The 21,518-nt window shown below is 39.3% G+C and overlaps 1 protein-coding gene across 5 annotated transcripts in view; it reads left to right on the top strand.

Annotated features, from left to right (window-relative positions):
• ECPAS (Ecm29 proteasome adaptor and scaffold) overlaps positions 1-21,518 on the top strand; it is a 107,522-nt gene that overhangs the window by 31,300 nt on the left and 54,704 nt on the right. For 4 of the 5 annotated variants that reach the window (XM_080667174.1, XM_080667177.1, XM_080667175.1 and 1 more), the window contains 6 exons: positions 2,481-2,599; positions 3,541-3,690; positions 7,263-7,431; positions 10,041-10,180; positions 13,521-13,602; positions 16,135-16,254. In XM_080667174.1, coding sequence (XP_080523300.1) covers positions 2,481-2,599; positions 3,541-3,690; positions 7,263-7,431; positions 10,041-10,180; positions 13,521-13,602; positions 16,135-16,254 — 780 coding nt within the window. The remainder of the gene's footprint in view (positions 1-2,480; positions 2,600-3,540; positions 3,691-7,262; positions 7,432-10,040; positions 10,181-13,520; positions 13,603-16,134; positions 16,255-21,518) is intronic. The other variant, XM_080667178.1, reaches the window with a different exon arrangement.

The raw sequence follows: 21,518 nt of genomic DNA, 5'->3' as shown, positions 1-21,518 counted from the left end.
TTTCATGCATCTAGCCTCTAGTCTATATATATATAAAGAGGTAATGTGCTAATTGGTCCTAACGGTGTCCCAGTCACGACCATTCAACAGGCTGCATGCACACAGGAACTGGTGGGCAGGGACTTGCGCCACCGGGACATGAGGCTGCTGCCAAGGGCGGCCCCCCCCGTGGTGGTGCGTGCAGGCCTGCCGCGCCGCCCGGCCCGGAGGGGGGCATCAGGACGGGGGCGGGACCTTGGCAGAGAGCTGTCAGCACTCCTGTGCCAGGGTCTGAAGGCACAGAGAGGAAGGGAGAGCAGATGGGCAGTTACGGGGTTTAGGCCAGGAGGAGAGAGCAGATAGGCAGTTAGGGGGAGCAGGCCAGGAGGGAAGAGCAGTTAGGGCCATCAGGCTGGTAGAGGAGCAGTTAGGGGCATCAGGCAGGCAGGAGAGCAATTAGGGGCATCAGGCAGGCAGGCAGGTGAGTGCTTAGGAGCCAGTGGTTCTGGATTGTGAGAGGGATCCAGATTGGAGAGGGTACAGGCCAGGCTGAGGACCGCCCCCCCCACCCCCATACATTAATTTCATGCACCGGGCCTCTAGTATATATATAAAAGCCTAAGCAACCATTACAACCGAACGACCAGAACGACTGGTCGACCCACACGCACTGACCACCAGGGCACAGACACTCAACACTGGAGCTGCCCCCTGGTGGTCAGTGCGCTCCCACAGGGGAGCGCTGTTCAGCCAGAAGCCAGGCTCACGGCTGGTGAGCGTACCTGTGGCAGCGGGAGCCTCTCCCACCTCCGTGGCAGTGCTACCAAGCGGTGGCAGTGCTACCGAGCGGCGGCAGGTGCAGTGGGGCTGGGATGAGTGGCAGAGGAGCTGCGCCCGGCCCTGGCTGGGGCTCCTTCCCAGCCGCCTGTCACTGCGGCACTGCTACATCTCTCAGGGGGATGTCGGACTGCTGGTTTTGGCCTGAAACCGGCAGTCCGACATCCCCCCGAGGGGTCCTGGATTGTGAGAGGGTGCAGGCCAGGCTGAGGGACCACACCCATGCACGAATCCTTGCACTGGGCCTCTAGTATGATATATTCAGAAAGGTATCCTTTTAAAATGATTAAATTGAGGTTGGTAAGAAATATTCCTCTTGAATTGTTGTCTTCATGAAAATTAAACATAAAACAATGTTGTGTGATGACAGGTAATGTTTTTTCACAGGCCCTGTAGTTTCTAGCATTGAGGCAGAATCTAACATCTGGATTTCAGACCTTTGGAGCCACCTACTGGTCCAGACTTCTTGTCTGTGCCTGCTCTGGACATACAGCTCCATTACAGATGTTCCTGTTTCTAAGCACAGAGGAACATTTTGAGCCAGTAAAATTGCCAAATAGGAAGGGCTTTAAAGGAAAGGGATAACCTTATTGAAGGGATTAAGAACTAGAAGTTGGCAGTTATACAATAGTCACAGGGATGTAAAGTATAGCAGAGGGAATATAGTCAATAATATTGTAATTACTGTGTATGGTGCCAAGTGGGTGCTTTAAATATTAGGGGGACCACTTTGTAAAGTATATGATTGTCTAGCCACTATGCTGTACACCGGAAACTAATACAGAAATCTTGATTGTAAACTAAAATTGAAAAAAATAAAGGGATGACCTTAAGAAATCAGTTTTAAAGTGAAGAATCCTTCATTAAAGCAGATCTTTATATTATGTGTAAATCCAGATATGCATTTATGGGTTTGCTTAAAATGAGGCATTCACATGGATTATAGTGATGCAAGCATGCTGTCAGCACTCAGCTTCCCTTGGTTCATCACCATTGGTCAGTTGTGAATGAGGAACTAGAGTACTGTAATATACTAAGGTTGGTTTAGTAATAGAGCAGTTGAGAAAGGGCAGCCTAGTTTAACACGTGGTCTCTTCTTAGCTTGAAGGGAATGCAACAAACTGGTAGATCTGATGCTAATGTGTAATATGTAGGTTTAGATAGGTCAAATGTTACTTTATTATTTTCAGTGAAAGTAATTGCATATATGAGTACTTCCCCTCCAGCTTTATTGAGTCATACTTAACAAATAAAATAGTATATATTTAAAATATACCAGGTGATAATTTAATATATATATGTGTGTGTGTGTATATATATGTGTGTGTGTGTGTGTGTGTGTGTGTGTATGTATATATATATATATATATATATATACACACACACACACATACACACACACATATATATATGTAAAAACATATATATATATGTGTATTGGTTGGGTGTTGCTCCCTCACATGAGGCCCATCTTAAAGCAAGCATTTTGAATATGTGGGGCTGCCATCATCCTGAAATATAATAGTTGGTTAAGCTGAAATAAACATGTGATAACATATGGAAGGAGGATGCGATTTCTTTGTTATAACTTCCTATCAATATGTTTATGTTGAAATCCTAGATTATTTCCTTCGCACTCACTTGCTTTTCTTGCGTTGCTTTAGAATTTTACTATAATTTATGTTAAGATGGGCTATCCTCGCCTACCAGTGGAAAAACAATGTGAACTGGCCCCTACGCTTCTTACTGCAATGGAAGGGAAGCCTCAGCCACAACAGGATAGGTATGCTTTCCTCAATTATGTTACCTCAACTCACCATTAATGTTCTGTTGATACTATTATAAAACTTCTTAATAGCATATTGAAAAATGTGCAGAGCAAACAACATTTTTCTCAATCTAAATACATTTTTTTTGGTCAGTGATTTTGAAGCAACTAATTTTCTGTGACTGTAAAAATTAGTTATAAAATACTTTTCTTCAAAACATGTCTGTCTTGGATGATATAAAGTTTGAGAGCAGTTTTCTTAAGGGACAGATCACTTGTTTGTATTAATACAGGAATTGGAGAGGTAAAAAGGTTTAGACAACATCCTTCATTTCTAGGCTTAGCCCAGAGTTCTGTATTGTAGATATGTAGTGGTGAGAATCATCACGAAATTGTGGAGGGAAGAGGGAGTTAAATAATGTTTTCAGCTCATTTTTCATGTGTTTTAAGAATAGCAAAAGGTATTGTGAAAGAAGGAATTATTGAAGCTGTGTTACTTAAATTCCCACTGGAAATTTTATTATATTTCAAATATTGACATGATGGATTTTTAATTGCTTTACCTTTAGCATAACTTTATTTTAATTAACCGTGGAAAGGAAAAAAAATTATCAAAAGGACATGTTATAAGTTAAACTTTACCTAAGATTTAATATAAAATCTCTTGTGCTGACAGATATTAACACTGAGCCCATATTATGTACATTTTTTTTCTGGTGCTTCTGGTGATGAGCCAGATGGGCTAAATGCCAATAAACACTCAATATACTGAACTTTCAATAAGAAGGAAATCTAGGCCAGTCCCTAGATTAGGACTTCGTACATTAGTGGTATTGAAATGAGTGGCTCTTGCTACTATTGCCACTTTTTGTTATGGGATATTTGTTTTGTCTATTATTTCATGTATAAAAACCATGTTTTTTAAGTAGTTGCATTAAATGTGATTGTTTTTTCAGCTTAATGCATCTTTTAATACCAACCCTTTTTCACATGAAATACCCTGTTGAATCATCAAAATCAGCTTCTCCGTTTAATCTTGCTGAGAAACCAAAGACTGTGCAGCTGCTTTTGGACTTCATGCTAGATGTCCTTCTGATGCCTTATGGGTAAGTTAAAGAAATGAAAACAAAACAAAGCAACCTTGCTAATGACTGCTTTTACCTGTGTGGAGTTAACTATTCGCCTTTCACTTGAAAATGGATGAGTCTCAGTGTTTTGCTGTAGCCCTGACCTCTTCTGAACTCCAGCCCCACTGCTTATTGACCTTATAGGTGTGGAGTTGCTGTTTGATTTCATATTCAACCTGTTCAAGCTAAAATCAGTCTTTTCCCATAAAAATAGTCCCTCTTCTTTACTGCCTGTGATGACTATGTGACATGCTGTGATGGTTCTCTTAGCCATGTACGCATACAATTATAAATTGCCTCCAGCTCTTCTCTTCCTGGTTGCTACAATGTCAGTTCCACAGTACCTCCTCCCTCTCCTTGATGTATCCTGGGACTATTCCCCCTTGCAGCCGTCTAGTATTGGCTCTTTCCAACTCTTGTCTCACTTTCTCACCAGCCACTCTTCAAAACTTTCTACACTGCCATAGTTTCCTGATGTTTAAAACACACCTTAAAATCCTTGGGCTGTGTTTTCCAGTCATACATGCACTCATGTATTCGTACACTCTTTTCTTTTTTTAATTCTCACCTGTGGATATGTTTTTATTTATTTTAGAGAGAGGGAGAGAGAAACATCGATGTGAGAGAGAAACATTGATTGCTTCCCTTACAAGCCCCGACCAGGGATTGAACCCCCATCCTTTTGGTGTACGGGGTGACACTGTAATCAGCTAAGCCACCCAGCCAAGGCTTCATGCACTCTTATGTGTCCAGGCCTTTCTGTGATTTAAGAGAATACGGTTCTTTGCTTAGAATGCTTCCCCATGAACAAAGGAAGAAAAGAAGGAATACTGAAAGAAACAACAGCCAAAAATCCACTTTGAAAAAGCATCTCAAAGTAGCTGAGATGTCAACTATGTTTATCAGTAATCACCCATCTATACGCATTGCCATTTTGTGTTTTTATTGCATAGGTGACATGTCCATTTTCTCTAGTAGATTGGGAGCTCCTCGAGGTCAAGAGTGGTCCCTGGCCTGGTCTGATCCCTGGCTTGGTGCCCTAGTTATGATCTGCTTTAGCTTATTTTCTAGGTTGCCCTGCTGCCAGATATTTTTCTCAAATACTGGTTACATTATGTTTCTTTCCTGATTAAAACTACAATATACACACCAAACTTGACATGTGGGCCTCCATATTAGTCTGGACATAAGAGTTCATGCTGTATGGCTTCTTTCCTCTCCAGTTTGCTCTCTTCCTACCCCTCTAGTTTAGTTGGCTTTATTTTATGGACCTTCAGACACTTCTACTAACCTCTACCTGTCACTTCCATTACCTCTGTCATATCATTTCTAATGTCATCTGACAACATGTCAGATTGTGACATGTGTTGTCTTATTGTCTCAACTTGCTACAGATGGCAGAGACTCAATCTTACCTCCTGGTGTTCCTCTCTCTTGTATTTAGGATGATGTTTTGTACAGTGTTAGCTGTTCAGTAATTATTGATTGATTTACTTATTGCCACCAGTCTTGCTATAATTTAGAAGTAAATGAAAATTTCCTTTTATATTTGTTATATCAGGAGGCAGTCAGATTTGGCAGGTGATGATGGCTTTGGTAAATAAACTGTGAAATCCAAATTTGACTTAGTTACATAAGCCAGTGATTCTTCACATTTTTCTTACCATGGAGAGTTTGCATAGTTTATATAAAAATAGTGATTCCTTAACAATTTTTTTTTTAATTTAAAAAGATGAACTTAGAAATTGAATGAATATGGCATGTAAGTAATCCTCCTATATAATAAAGAGGTAATATGTAAAGTAACCCTCACACCCTCACAAGATGGCTGCCTACCACCAGGCCGGCAGGGTGGTTAGTGAGGGACAACCAAACGACTGAACAGCAGGCTGTGTGGGGCGACCAGGCCGGCAGGGGGGTTAGTGAGGGATGACCAAATGACTGAACAGCAGGCTGCGTGGGGCGACCAGGCCAGCAGGGGGGGCAGTTGGGGGCGACCAGGGTGGCGGGGGGGCCAGTTAGGGGTGACCAGGCTGGCAGAGGGGGGCAGTTGGGGGCGACCAGTCTGGCAGGGGGGGCAGTAAGAGGCGACCAGGCTGGCAGGGGGGTGCAGTTGGGAGCGACCAGGCCGGCAGGGGGGGCAGTTGGGGGCGATTAAGCTGGCAGGGGGGGCAGTTGGGGGCGATTAGGCTGGCAGGAGGGGTAGTGAGGGGTGACTAGGCCAGCAGGGGGGAGCAGTTGGGGGTGACCAGGCCAGCAGGGGGGGCAGTTAGGGGCGACCAAGCTGGCAGAGGGGGGCAGTTGGCGGCGACCAGGTCGGCAGGGGGGGCAGTAGGGGTGACCAGGCCAGTGGGGGGGGCAGTTACGAGCAACTAGGCCGGCAGGGAGGGGGCAGTTGGGGGCAATCAGGCCAGCATGCAGAGGCAGTGAGGCGCGATCAGGCCGGCAAGGGGGGGAGCAGTTAGGGGCGACCAGGCAGGCAGGCAAGTGAGCAATTAGGAGCCAGCGGTCTAGGATTGTGAGAGGGATGTCTGACTGCCAGTTTAGGCCCAATCCCAGGGATCGGACCTAAACCGGCAGTCGGACATCCCCCAAGGGGTCTCGAATTGGAGAGGGTGCAGGCTGGGCTGAGGGGACTGCCCCCCCCCCCCCCCCCCCCCCGCCGCACGAATTTTGTGCACCGGGCAGCTAGTATAGTATAATTTACTATGCTATCAAGCTCTGAATGTTTTCTTTAGTTATTGTAATAGGTATTTTATTTAGTATTCGGTCTGATGATTTGTTAGCATATACTTTTAGAGTCTGAAGGAACTTGAATTAATTTTCACATAGAAATTTTGTAGATGAGGTATACCAATTCAATTGGATCGAAATGAATTTACCAGAAATCTCATTTTTAATCTATAGAAGCTAAAAATGAAATAGGATGATAAATTAAATAAATAATAGCTGTGAAGGGCTTTGAATATACAATGGGAAAGCTGATTCTTCTTTCTTTGAGCTTTTTGATCTTTTTTATTTTGGGAACATTATGTGCTTGTGTGCTAAGTGGTTTTAGTAGGATTTGTAATGCAGGGACATAAGGAGTTCAAGGAGAATTGAAGGTGAATTGCAACTTAACAGCAATAGAAATGACTGTTAAAATATTCTCTGCTTTGAGTATAGAGCAATATTTTTTTATCCCCCCCCCCAAAGTCAACAAACATTTCTCTGTATTTTTCAACTAAAAACTCAAAATGCAGTGGGTCCACAGTGGCTCTTAGAACAATAGTTTATAGATTGAGAATGAACAAAATATATTTATTGTTGGTAACTACTATAGTTTATTTGTAACCAAGTTGAACAGATGTACTCTTATGGTCAGTTTGCTGAAGATGTAGTACCTTTTTTAGATACCTTTAACATTTTTCTTTATGATGAAATTTTACTTTTAAGTGTTTATTCTTCTAGCAGAATTCTGTGAGAGGAAGGTATATAAGTGAGTGTATTATATATGCATGTGTTTGTATGTGTTTTTATAGAGAGGGGTAAAATTTCTGTTTCCTTTCCAGATACGTGTTAAATGAATCCCAGAGTCGCCAAAATTCATCTTCAGCACAGGGTTCTTCTTCAAATAGTGGGGGAAGTTCTGGCATACCACAGCCTCCCCCAGGAATGAGCTTTTATGCAGCTAAACGAGTTATTGGTGATAACCCATGGACACCTGAACAGTTGGAACAGGTATCACATACTGTCTATTCATAAAGCAACTTACCCCTGAACATGCGCCCCTGTGAAGTCCATGAAGGCATGTGCCACACAGTGTGTTCAGGCTTTCTATTGAAACGTGTTTGAAGGAGCAGTTGATGTGATGTGTACTCCTCATCATGTCAGTTACTTGTTAAAGCCCCAGGGAAAGGGAGGAGTGGGATTTTTTCAGTGTTTCTAATATTGCTTACATATTTCAACTATGAAATATAGCCCACTTTTGAATTGAGTATATTTAACTTACTTTAGTTTTAAATTATGGGTTTAATAATTATTTAGCTGCTTTGCTGCAGTTAAAATACAAATTATCCTACATTATTTAGTGTTTTTAGGGCTGTACATTTTGTGTATAGTGAGGAACCTGTACTCAGAAGTGACAATATGGGAGAAAGCATGACTCCCTTTTATATTTCTTCCTGGGAATTTAAAAAATGGCATTAAGAATTTTATTCTGGATTTAAACAGGACACAGATGTTCTCTGAGCAGCTTTTTAAAAAGACTGGTGCTCTACAGAGAAGGTGCCTCACTGTGTCTGTGTCATCAGGCACCTCAGGGAAGAACAGATGAGATCAGTATGTAATTATTTTGGAATTCAAGCAACCTGGGTTCGTCTTCCAATCCTTTCTTTATCTCCATGGCAGTCTAAGTGATTTGATCCTTTTCTTTTTTGGGGATGTGAGTGACCACTGGTCAAAACAGTGTTCCAATGAGAGGGGAAAAGGCAAGTGGGACATTCTTGCCACTCAAATTTATAGAATGATTTGTTCAGTGAGGGCTATGTTAAATTAGATTTACTTCTTCATGTTTTATGGATTTTTTTTTGTTCTCCTTCAGCCATGATGTAAGTAAGAAATAAAGGTAAATAGTAACAGAAGCTACTCTTTATTGAGTGTGAACTATGTGACAGGCACTATACTGATGAGTACTTTGAATTCATTATCTCATTTAATCCTCACAGCAACCCGATGAGGTATAAAAATTATTTCCATTGGTAAAAGGTTTTGGGATTCACCATGGTCTCACTTCTACTACTAGGCTTTGAATCTAGGTCTGTGTGAGGGCTAAAGCTGTAAGTGGTGGAGAACAATTGTTAACATTAAGTTGCAGTCTGATGTTGGTCATTCTTTGCTCATTTCTAAGGTTTTCTGTATGCCTTTGGTCAGCTTCATAATCTAGGGTTGAAAGGAACAGGATGAAAGCTGTTTTCCTCTAATTTTTAAATCTCTTTTGTTTTACATGTTTTCTGCCAGATAAACAGCTTTTATTTTGATAAAAATAATGATAATTTAAAGATTCAGTTAGTCCAAAACATTATAAAGAGAAATGAAAAATTACCTGGAATCCTGCCACCTACTTTGTCATGCTCTGTGTGTGTATGTGAGTGTGTACACACAAATACAATTTTACACTATACATTTTTACTTATAATACATTATTTGTAGTTCATATTTTTTATTTCACAGTATATCAAGTTTAAAAAAAATGCCATCCCTTTTATTCTCTGTATATAATTTAATTACATATAAGCCACATGGTCTTCTATTGATGGACATTAGTATTGTTTTTAGTTTTCTTTGAACATTTTTTGTGTGCTTGACTCTCATACCTGTCCTTTTAATGGCTTAAGTAAATGTTTGACTCTTCTCTGTTGTAGCTCTTATTACAAGTAAGTTATATTGAAAGGAGGAGGGAAGGCAGGCATTTTTATGATATTTATATAACTTTTTAAATTGCATCCTTTGTCATTTAATACTTTCAAGTTGTATCAGTCTTATTTCATATGCATAAGAACTATTATGTAACTGATTTCTTCAGGTAAAGATAAAGTTTTACTTACCACGTATATTTATTTTTAGTGAGACTCATAGCTGTTTTACATTACATGAAGTGCTAAGCAGAATGTCTCTTTAGTCTGGGTTTCATTTTAGCCAGTTATTTACATTGAATGCTGTTTGAATAGAAATTCACTTGCATTGACTAGAGTACATTTCAAATCAGATTGTTTTCAGAATGTCAGTATATTGAGGACAAGAATTAATATTTTTAACAATACAGTGGAACTCAAGGAATGTGAGTTTAGTTCCTTTTGAAATGTCATATCCATGAAGAACTTTATTTCTAATAAACCACCATTCTTACCTGGAGGCTCAGAATTTGGACTTCAGTTCAAGGTTTTGTGATTTTAGAGAGGCTGGGTAGCCTAATTGTCTTCAAGGTTTTGTCATTCTAGAGAGGCTGTGTATCCTAGTAGGAAGGCTGTGTATCATAATTGTCTTGGAATCTGAGAGACTTGGGTTTGAATCCTGCCTTCATCACTTGCTAACTATGTGTCTTAATCTCTTAAGCCTTGCCTCACTTTCCTCATCTGAAAAACGGGTATAATAATGCCTCTTTCATTGTGGGGATTAAATGAAATCATGTCTATATATGGTTTAGTACAGTCCCTGGCTAAATAGGAGCTGCTACTGTTGTTACTATTAATCCTTGGTTTAGGGCCATACTGATAATGTTAAACAGTATTTTTGGTTGGTGTTCTTTGTTTCTCTGATCACTGTTTCTCCTTCCCTCCATTTATCCACAGTGCAAATTGGGTATCGTGAAATTCATAGAAGCTGAGCAGGTGCCTGAACTCGAGGCTGTTCTCCACCTGGTGATTGCTTCGAGTGACACTCGCCACAGTGTGGCAACAGCAGCAGACCTAGAATTGAAAAGCAAGCAAAGGTAAACTACATCTCTTTTATTTTTTAATTTAATTTTTATTTTTTAAAATATATTTTTACTGATTTCAGAGAGGAAGGGAGAGGGAGAGAGAGAAACATCAATGATGAGAAAGAATCATTGATCGACTGCTTCCTGCATGCTCTTTACTGGGGACTGAGCCCGCAATCCAGGCATATGCCCTTGATCAGAATTGAACCCAGGACCCTTCAGTCTGCAGGCTGATAATCTATCCACTGAGCAAAACGGGCCAGGGCTAAACTACATTTCTTTTAAACTCTCAGAATTGGAAAGAGGCTAGATTTCTAAATTGCTCAGCACGTATTTGTTCTTTTATGATTTTATGTAATGAAACATTCAGCTTATGAGATTATGAAATATAACTAATTTGTAATAAGGACAGCTTGCTTACAAGCAGAATTCTGTATCAGACAAAGAAGAAAAGCTGTTTGGAGAAGCAGTTTAAAACTGGAAGGGGTTAGGAATATTACAATAAGAAGTGAGACCTTTGGCTAGGTAATGAATTTAAAGTACTGGTGTGTATCTATATGGAATATTATATATCTGCCAGGTAATTATCTATAACTAGAGGCCAGGTGCACGAACTTCATGTGCACGGCGCGGGGGGGGGCGGGGGTGGGCGGGTGGGAGGGAGGGTCCCTCAGCCTGGCATGCACCCTCTCGCAATCCGGAATACCCTTTCAGACAAAGCCATGGCGGCTGTGAGGGCCGAGGTCAGGCAGCCGTGGTGGCCAGCAGCAGCAGCAGTGGCAGGGTGATGGGGGTGGCGCCTTCCCCTGATTGGCCGGGTCGCCTCCTGCAGAGGGGAGGCCTGCTCCGAGGAGCAGGCCTAAGCTGTCAGTAGGTCATGCCCTGAGGGCTCCCAGACTGTGAGAGAGGGCAGGCTGGGCTGACGGACACCCCCCGGCCCCCCGCTGAGTGCATGAATTTTCATGCTCCGGGCCTCTATAAAAATAAAGCAGCATGGAAATTGCCTCCAAATACTGGCTAATTAATAAAGCAGAATACAAAATGTTATGTGCACTGATTTTAAAAATGACATGTGCAAAGAAAAAAATTGAAGATGGTTGAAAAAAATCAAATTATGGAATAGTTCTTTTCTAAATTTATTTTAATGCTTAGTATAATAACATGCTAAAAGACAGTTGAATGTGGATAAGGAAATAAAGCTTTATAAAAAGGTTCCATGCATTGTAGTTTTCTCTTTCCTAAGAAACCATACAAGTAGGTATAACAGAATAAGGAAATTAACTTCATTGTATCTATAGTTTGTTTGTTGAAATATAAGCTAACTATATCTGTGTGTGGTGGTGGTTGGGAATGGCTTACCACTAAGGGGCATGCGAAGTAGCATACAGGAGGAGTGCCTCTTGCTGATTCTCTGAATTTGGAATACTCACTTAACCTTGCCAGGCCTTGGACTCTGTGAAATAAGACAGTTGGACTAGAATGTTCTTAACCTTCTCCCCAAGTCTAAAATTCCTTCATGCTGCTTATAACTATATCTTCCTGATACCTCTTTCAAGAAGTTTATTTTGTTTCAAAGTATCAAAATACTTTCCTTTAAAACTTTTCATTGTGTTTGAACAGGCTCCATTTTTTACACAATATGGTAGATTGGATTGTTGGAAATACAGATGTATTAAAGATTAGTTTTGGTTTTGTCTTTTAAGTGTATGCATTTTTCCATAAAATAATATAACATTGTTGAGAGGTAAAAAGTAAGTTGAGAACATTATGTAGATATTATTTCATTTTGTTTAACAAATATCCCAAAGTATCTCTTCAAGTGATGCATCTATTGACCTATTTTTTAAAATCTACCCTCGTGCTATACCCACCCACCTATTTTACATGCATAGTAAAGAAGTCTAGAAAAAGATACATAGCAAAGTTAGTGGTTACTGAAAAGGAGTAGAGGAGGGATGTGGTGCAGATTGTAAGGAATTTTTTTTTCTATTTTTCTGAATTTTTACAACAAACATTTACTCAGGAAACTAAAGCTAGAAAGATGCCAAGAGGAAAAGTAAAAGAAACAGTGAAAATTATCCCTAATAGTTAACCACTGTTAAGTTTTCACTTTTATTTTTCTAAAGTGTTTTGTCAAAAATCTCTAAACCTACAGTATTATAAAAGGGAAACAATAGTGGAGCTTGAGGATTAGTTAGTAGTCATCAGCTGAGGAAAGATGTAGGTGAATAATAACTAAGCTATAATTACAGAATGAGTTTGGAGAAGTGGAATTGTGGATATCCAAAGAAGAGGCAGATTGACAAACTAGGAAAGAAGAGATGGATTAGAAAAGCATTCAAATCAGCAGGATAATTTGTGTTTGCACAAATAGAGCATACTTTGAAAGCAGAACCAATATCCATAGGCGGAAGATAGTGTAGTTAAATCTTGCTAATCAAGTGGAATTCAAGATTGCATTATTAACTAGGTTTATAAAATAACTGGGCGCTGCTGCAGAGGGTGGGTGCCAATTACCAATCACATGACATTCTAATTGACCTTATTGTGGGGCCCAAGTCGGAATTTGTCTTAGTGACTAAAGGATTAGATGCTAAACCTGCAAGTGTGTGCTGGTAAATAAGGAAGAAGATGCTGGGAATTATAGTGGCACAATATTTGAGAAATGTAATGGGCTGCAAGCTTCCTAGGGTTGTGTCTTGAATAGGTAAAATTTTCTTGGTCACCCTCTTCATTACTTTAGAATTTCCTTGTGAGGAATTTTCAAGTGGTTAAACAGAAATCCATGCCCCAGTGCTCTCTGAACAAGGGTAGTATAGCTGTGCTCTGTTGGACCTGCTCCATGGCATGGGCCCTGAGAATGAATACAGTTTAGTGTTTTGTGCTGCGGTACCAAATCGAACTATTGCAGTGGTCAGCAAACCGTGGCTCGCGAGCCACATGCGGCTCTTTGGCCCTTTGAGTATGGCTCTTCCACAAAATACCACGGCCTGGGCGAGTCTGTTTTGAAGAAGTGGCGTTAGAAGAAGTTTAAGTTTAAAAAATTTGGCTCTCAAAAGAAATTTCAATCGTACTGTTGATATTTGGCTCTGTTGACTAATGAGTTTGCCGACCACTGAACTATTGGAACCAATCTACTGAAAAAAGTGGAAAAAGTAACTTTTTTCTTCCGTTTAAAAACTTTGATGAAGTTAATCCCCTTCCTTTTCTTCTCTTTTATAACGTCAGTTGCCCATTTCATTTGAGTGTTTTTAACTTTTTGTTTTTGGTAACAAATATTGGGGCTATCATTTTTGAAATCATTGAAGTAGGAGAAAAATAATTTAACAAGTTGTGTTGAAACTTTCTGTAGCTTGATTGACTGGAATAATCCTGCCATCATTAATAAGATGTACAAAGTATACCTTGGCGATATACCACTGAAGACAAAAGAGGTGGGTTGTTTTTGTGTTTTCTCACATCCTCATAAAAAGTACTTTGTTACATGAGCTCTATGTAGTTGAACATTTTTTCCTATTTATTTTTATTTAAGCTGAACCTGTGCTGTAGGAAATAATAGTTTTAAGCAATGCTAGTCTAGGTAGAGTAAAATCTCCTAGTGACTTAGTTTACCTTATCTGGTGTTCTCAATTCAGGTGCTTAAATAATGTCTGGATTAGGAGTCAGTAAACTTTTTTCTGTCAGTATTTAAGGCTTTGCTGGCCATGAGGTTGTGAGGCTGCCATTACTCAACTCTGACATAGGTGAAAGCAGTCGTAGGCCACACACAACTTACTGAGCATGACTGTGTACCAGTAAAACTTTAGGGACACTGAAATTGGATTTCATGTAATTTTTACATATTATGAAATACTAGAGGCCTGGTGCACGAAATTTGTGCATGGCGGCGGGGGGTGGGGTGGGGGGCGCTGTCCCTTAGCCCAGCCTGCACCCTCTCCAATCTGGGAACCCTCGGGGGATGTCCGACTGCCGGTTTAGACCCGATCCCTGGGACTGCTGGCTCCTAACCGCTTGCCTGCCTGCCAGCCTGATCACCCCCTAACTACCCCCATGCCAGCCTGATCAATGCCTAACTGCTCCCCTTCCAGCCCGATTCCCCCCAACTGCCCTCCCCTGCAGGCCTGGTTGCCCACAACTACCCTCCCCGGCCGGCCATCTTGTGGTGGCATCTTTGACCACACGGGGGCAGCCATCTTGTGCGAGGGTATGAGGGTCAATTTGCATATTACCTCTTTATTATATAGGATTATTTTGATTTTTGAAAAATCATTTGAAAATGTAAAAACTACTCTGAACTCACAGGCCTTATTAAGACAGATGGTGGGCCAGATTTGGCCCATGGACTGTACTTTGTTGACCCCTGGTCTAAAATCTAGAGCAATAGGTAGGTTCTTCTGAAGCCTAAAGTAAAATGTTTGCTTAATAACATAAGTTATGTTTGAAAGTGTTCCAAGTCCAAACCCAGACAGGGATTATTTGTTTGCTTATTTTTAAACTATAAAGAGTTGTTTCAAAAATTAGCTCTAGTTAGATTCAGTTGCATGTGATATCGCAGAAAGAACAATTAATTGTGAATTGGGATGTGTCCCCCTACCCCCAGTGGCTGCCATAATAAATGTACTGTGGAGGAGGGATTTGACTAATCACAGAACTTCTCTGGGCCTCATGTTCTTTGTGTAAAAATGAAGGGGTTGAATTAGATCAGTGATTCTCAGAGTGTGGTCCATGCACCCTTATTGGGTCACAGAGAGATTTTTAGGGGTCCATGAAGGCAAGCAATTACTGCTTCTTAAAAATTTGACTGTGTTGATATTTGAACTGATGCTGCAAAAGCAACAGTAGGTGCAGTAGGTAGCTGGGGTCCTGGCATGAATCAAAGCTGTGTCACTAAATGATATTAGCAGACATTCTATTTTTCACATATAAAAAGAAAATGCATATAAAAAAAGAAAAAGAATAAAACTCAGCTATACTTAAGAATATCTTGATGAAGCAGTAAATATTTTATCTGAAGAGTAGATGGGAGAACTGGGTGTTGAGACACATGCTTGTCAGATATTTCTCTAAAATGAAAAAAAAATGAGACTTCAAGAAAAACAACATGATTTATTGGCACTGATAAAAATTGAGCTTTTAAGCAAAAACCAAATTTTGGAAAATGTGTATTCATTAGAATGAGCTTGACAGCTTGTCAGAACTTCCTGACTTTTCTGATGAGATTGATGGTTGTGTTTTCCTTTCTGGAAGTCTTATAATGCAACATACGCTTACAGTAAGTGAGTCAGTATTTTCCAGATGACCTCTGATGTTACAGAAGCACACAAGGATACTTAGATAGACCAGAGGGATTTAGTATAACAGAGTATGCAGAAGTTCAAGGATTTCAAGTCCAAATGGCAGCTCACCTTTAACAACTGATTGCTTATCAGGTTTTGGTGTAGTATCAGAGTATCCACAATTACCTGAAAAGTCTAAAATTATCCCCACTTTTCCATCCACATTTGTGTGAAGCTGTTTTTTAAAAAATATTATTTAACTGAAACAGCATATCACAACAGATTTAATGCAGAAGATAAAAGAATCCAGCCCTCTACTGTTAAGGTAGACAGTGAAGAGATTTACAGAAAATATTAAATAATGCCACTCTGTCAGTACAGTCTTTTGTTTTGAAAAATACATTTTTCTTAAAAATGTTATTTATGAAAAATATATACTAATAATAGATTTATTAATACTATTTTTAAGTGAATAAGTATTTAAAATATCTGTTTTAACTTAATTTATTAAATATTGATAGGCATTCCACTATAAACAAAAGCTCTTTGAAGTCTTCAGTAATTTTTTAAGAGTGTAAAAGGGATTTTGAAACAAGATTGAGATCACTAATTTAGATGCTCTCTCATGACTTTTTTTCAGTTCACAGTAATTTTGAAATGGTAAGTTATAATCCAAAATATTTTTGACAGGGAGCAGTTCTGAAGCCAGAGCTGAAAAGGGACCCCGTCAGTACGAGAGTCAAGTTAAAGATTGTCCCCCATCTTCTTCGTTCCAGACAAGCTGCAGAAACGTTCCCAGCTAACATTCAGGTAATTTGTTCTTTCCAGAGAAAACGGCCTGTTTACAACTTTCATGTCTCTTTACTTAGAGAAAGAAGTGCATTAATGAATCTTCAGGAGGTAGGTTGATGTAGACTTCATAGCGTCTCTCCTTCGGAAGGCTTATTTGTTTAAGTGGCTACTTCTTCCTTCTAGATGATAAAACTTTTGTTCCCAGTATCTGGTACCCTAATATTTTACTAATTTCAAGTACCTGTTGTATGTCTCCAGAGAAACATAAAATTACCAGAGCTGCTTCCATTTTACTTTCCAAGTACTGTTTCCCAGACAGTGTCTTGATAATTTTGGTTTCAGAAAATTTGGTTGTGGTAACACTGCATTGTATAATAAGCAGCAAGAATTTTGTGCCAAAATATTCATAGCCATCCTGTAGGTATACACTTTATTTGTAGTTTTTTATGTCTTTAAAATAGGTCCTAAATTTTTATACATTCGAAGACAAACTCACTGTCCATCACCTGTAAACATTCTTCCTTTTTAATATTCCCATTTCTAATGATGGATTACTATTCTCCTACATAGTTGGCCCTACCCTTTCTTCTCCATCTGTCAATCACAGAATCCTTTAAAGGTAGCTTCTTACCAGACACCAATAGTTTTAACTAGACACGTTACCTCTTGATTTTGAACATATGAAAGAAACTTGAATAATTCTTTGCATATGTGTGCAGCATGAATTTTATTTCCCCCACAAAACCTTAGTGCTCTAATTAATCCTTTGCTTCTATTATCTGACTATATTATTCTATATAATATAGCATTATCACATTAATTTTCTTAAAAATGTCTTTCAAATGTAGCACTTGGTTATATATTGTTCTATGTCATTTTATTTATTTTTAAATATATTTTTATTGATTTCAGAGAGGAAGGGAGGGAGGGAGAACGAGATATAAACATCGATGATGAGAGAGAATCATTGATCAGATGCCTCCTGCACACCCAACACTGGGGATCAAGCCCATATCCTGGGCATGTGCCGTGACCTCCTAGTTCATAGATTGATGCTCAACCACTGAGACACACTGCCTGGGCTGTTCTGTCATTTTAAATGTATGTACTTGACTCCTTAACAAGGTTGAGTGCCCTGATAGCAATGCTTGTCTTTTTTATATCTCACAGAACCTTGTGGAGTGTTGATTATACTGCAGATGCTCAATAGTATGTCCAGTCACTTGTTATTGTTTTTTTTTTTTTTTTTTTTTTTTTTTTTTTTTTTTTTCAAATTTTTATTAAGGTATTATATGTGTACATATCTTATCATTGCCCCCGACCCCCACCCCACTCCCATATATGCCCTCACCCCCCAATGTTTTGCATCCGTTGGTTACTCTTATATACATGCATATAAGTCCTTCAGTTGATCTCTTATTTCCCCCACCTCTCCCTAACCTTACCACTGTAATTTGACAGTCTGTTTGATGCTTTACTGCCTCTGTAACTATCTTTTTGTTCATCAGTTTATAATGTTTTTCATTATCCCCAAATGAGTGGGATCATGTGGTATTTTTCTTTCATTGACTGGCTTATTTCACTTAGCATAATGTTCTCTAATTCCATCCAAGTGCCTACAAATGGTAGTAATTCCTTCTTTTTTACGGCAGCATAGTATTCCATTGTGTAGATGTACCATAGTTTTCTGATCCAGTCATCTGCTGATGGGCATTTAGGCTGTTTCCAAGTCTTAGCTATTGTAAATTGTGCTGCTATGAACATAGGGGTGCATATATCCTTTCTGATTGGTGTTTCTGGTTTCTTAGGATATATTCCTAGGAGTGGGATTACTGGGTCAAATGGGAGTTCCATTTTCAGTTTTTTGAGGAAACTCCATACTGTTCTCCACAGTGGCTGCACCAGTCTGCATTCCCACCAGCAGTGCACGAGGGTTCCTTTTTCTCCGCATCCTCGCCAACACTTGTCGTTTGTTGATTTGTTGATGATAGCCATTCTGACAGGTGTGAGATGGTATCGCATTGTTGTTTTGATTTGCATCTCTCGGATAATTAGTGACTTTGAGCATGTTTTCATGTGTCTCTTGGCCTTCCTTCTGTCTTCTTTCGAAAAGCTTCTATTTAGGTCCATTGCCCATTTTTTTATTGGATCATTTATCTTCCTTTTATTAAGTTGTATAAGCTGCCTGTAGATGTTGGAAATTAAACCTTTATCAGTGATACCATTTGCAAATATGTTCTCCCATACAGTGGGGTTTCTTGTTGTTTTGTTGATGGTTTCTTTTGCTGTGCAAAAGCTTTTTATTTTGATGTAGTCCCATTTGTTTATTTTCTGTTTGGCTTCCATTACCCTAGGGGCAGTATCACTGAAAAAGTTCTTTTGGCATATGTCTGAGATTTTGCTGCCTGTGGATTCCTCTAGTATTTTTATGGTTTCCCGTCTTATATTTAAGTCCTGTACCCATTTTGAGTTTATTTTTGTGTATGGTGTAAGTTGGTGATCTAGTTTCATTTTTTTGCATGTATCTGTCCAATTTTCCCAACACCATTTATTAAAGAGACTGTCTTGACTCCATTGTATGCTCATGCCTCCTTTGTCAAATATTAAATGCGCATATTGGTTTGGGTCGATATCTGGATTCTCTATTCTGTTCCATTGATCTATATGTCTGTTCTTGTGCCAGTACCAGGCTGTTTTGAGGACAGTGGCTTTGTAATACAGCTTGAAATCTGGTATTGAGATCCCTCCTACTTTATTCTTCTTTCTCAGGATTGCTGTGGCTATTCGGGGTCTTTTTTTATTCCAGATGAATTTTTGGAGAGTTCTTTCTAGGTCTGTGAAATACGCCGTTGGTATTTTAATGGGGAGTGCATTGAATCTGTAGATTGCTTTAGGTAGTATGGACATTTTAATGATGTTGATTCTACCAATCCATGAACATGGTATGTTCTTCCATCTGTTTACATCTTCCTCTATCTCTTTTTTCAGTGTCCTGTAGTTTTCCGCATATAGGTCTTTTACCTCCTTGGTTAGGTTTATTCCTAAGTATCTTAATTTTTTTGGTGCGATGGAAAATGGGATTGCTTTTTTAGTCTCTCTTTCTGTAAGTTCATTGTTGGTGTATAGAAATGCCATAGATTTCTTGGTGTTAATTTTGTATCCTGCTACATTGCCGAATTCATTTATTAAGTCTGTTAGTTTTTTGATGGAGTCTTTCGGGTTTTTTATGTACAATATCATGTCATCTGCAAATAAGGACAGCTTTACTTCTTCTTTTCCAATTTGGATGCCTTTTATTTCTTCTTCTTGTCTAATTGCAGTGGCTAATACTTCCAGTACTATGTCAAACAGGAGTGGTGAGAGTGGGCATCCCTGTCTTGTTCCTGTTCTTAGGGGAAATGGTTTTAGTTTTTGCCCATTGAGTATGATGTTAGCTGTGGGTTTATCATATATAGCTTTTATGATGTTGAGGTATGATCCTTCTATTCCCACCTTGTTGAGAGTTTTTATCAAGAAAGGGTGTTGGATTTTGTCAAATGCTTTTTCTGCATCAATTGATATGACTATGTGATTTTTATCTCTCAATTTGTTTATGTGATGTATCACATTTATTGATTTGCGGATATTGAACCATCCTTGCATTCCTGGGATAAATCCTACTTGGTCATGGTGTATGATCTTTCTGATGTACTGCTGGATCCTATTTGCTAGAATTTTATTGAGGATTTTGGCATCTACATTCATGAGGGATATTGGCCTGTAATTCTCCTTCATTGTGTTGTCTTTATCTGGTTTTTGTATTAGGGTGATGCTGGCTTCATAGAAGGAGCTGGGAAGTGTTCCTTCCTCTTGAATTTTTTGGAATAGTCTGAGGAGGATAGGTTTTAGTTCTTCCTTGAATGTTTGGTAGAACTCTCCTGTGAAGCCGTCTGGCCCCGGGCTTTTGTTTGCCGGAAGCTCTTTGATGACTGCTTCAATTTCTTCCATAGTTACTGGCATGTTGAGCTGTTTAGATTCTTCCTGATTGAGTTTTGGAAGGTTATATTTTTCTAGGAATATGTCCATTTCCTCCAGGTTGTCCAGTTTGTTGGAATAGAGTTGTTCGTAGTATTTTTTAACGATCCTTTGTATTTCGGCGGGATCTGTTGTTATTTCACCTCTTTCATTTCTGATCTTGTTTATTTGGGTCCTCTCCCTTTGCTTCTTGGTGAGCCTGGCTAGAGGTTCATCAATCTTGTTTATCCTTTCAAAGAACCAGCTCTTGGTTTTGTTGATCTTTTGTATTGTTTCTTTGGTCTCTATGTCGTTTATCTGTGCTCTGATCTTTATTATTTCCTTCCTTCTGCTTACACTGGGCTTTTCTTGTTGCTCTTTTTCTAACTCTTTGAGTTGTTGGGTTAGGTAATTTATTACCCCTGTTTCTTGTTTTTTGCAGTAGGCTTGTAGAGCTATGAACTTCCCTCTCAAGACTGCTTTCGCTGTGTCCCATAGATTTTGGATTGTAGTGTTTTCATTGTCATTTGTTGTCATGATGTTTTTTATTTCTTCTTTGATCTCTCTGGTAACCCAGTCATGGTTTAATAGCATGCTGTTTAGTCTCCATGTGTTTGATTTCTTTGGGTTGTTTTTATTGTAGTTGATTTCCAGTTTTATGCCACTGTGGTCTGAGAAGATGCTTGATATGATTTCTATCTTCTTGAATTTGAAGAGACTTTGCCTATGTCCCAACATATGGTCTATCTTTGAAAATGACCCATGTGCGCTTGAGAAGAATGTATATTCTGTGGCTTTGGGGTGAAATGTTCTGAAGATGTCAATTAATTCCATCTGGTCTAGTGAGTCATTTAGGATTGATGTTTCTTTGCTGATGTTTTGTTTAGAGGATTTGTCCAATGGTGATAGTGGGGTATTAAAGTCTCCTACTATGATTGTATTGCTGTCAATGTCTCCCTTAATATCCTCCAGGAGTTTTTTTATGTATTTGGGTGCTCCTGTATTGGGTGCATATATGTTTACCAGAGTTATTTCTTCTTGTTGGATTGCTCCCTTTAGTATTATGAAATGGCCTTCCTTATCTCTTGTTATGTCCTTCAGTTTGAGATCTAATTTGTCAGAAATAAGTATTGCTACCCCAGCTTTTTTTTCAGTTCCATTTGCCTGGAAAACCTTTTTCCATCCCTTCACCCTCAGTCTGTGTGCGTCTTTTTTTCTGAGGTGGGTTTCTTGTAGACAGCAGATATATGGGTCGTGTTTTCTTATCCAATCTGTTACCCTATGTCTTT

This window comes from Plecotus auritus (assembly GCF_963455305.1).
Source record: "Plecotus auritus genome assembly, chromosome: 5".
Taxonomy (NCBI): domain Eukaryota; kingdom Metazoa; phylum Chordata; class Mammalia; order Chiroptera; family Vespertilionidae; genus Plecotus; species Plecotus auritus.
This window is presented reverse-complemented; position numbering and strand designations above follow the sequence as displayed.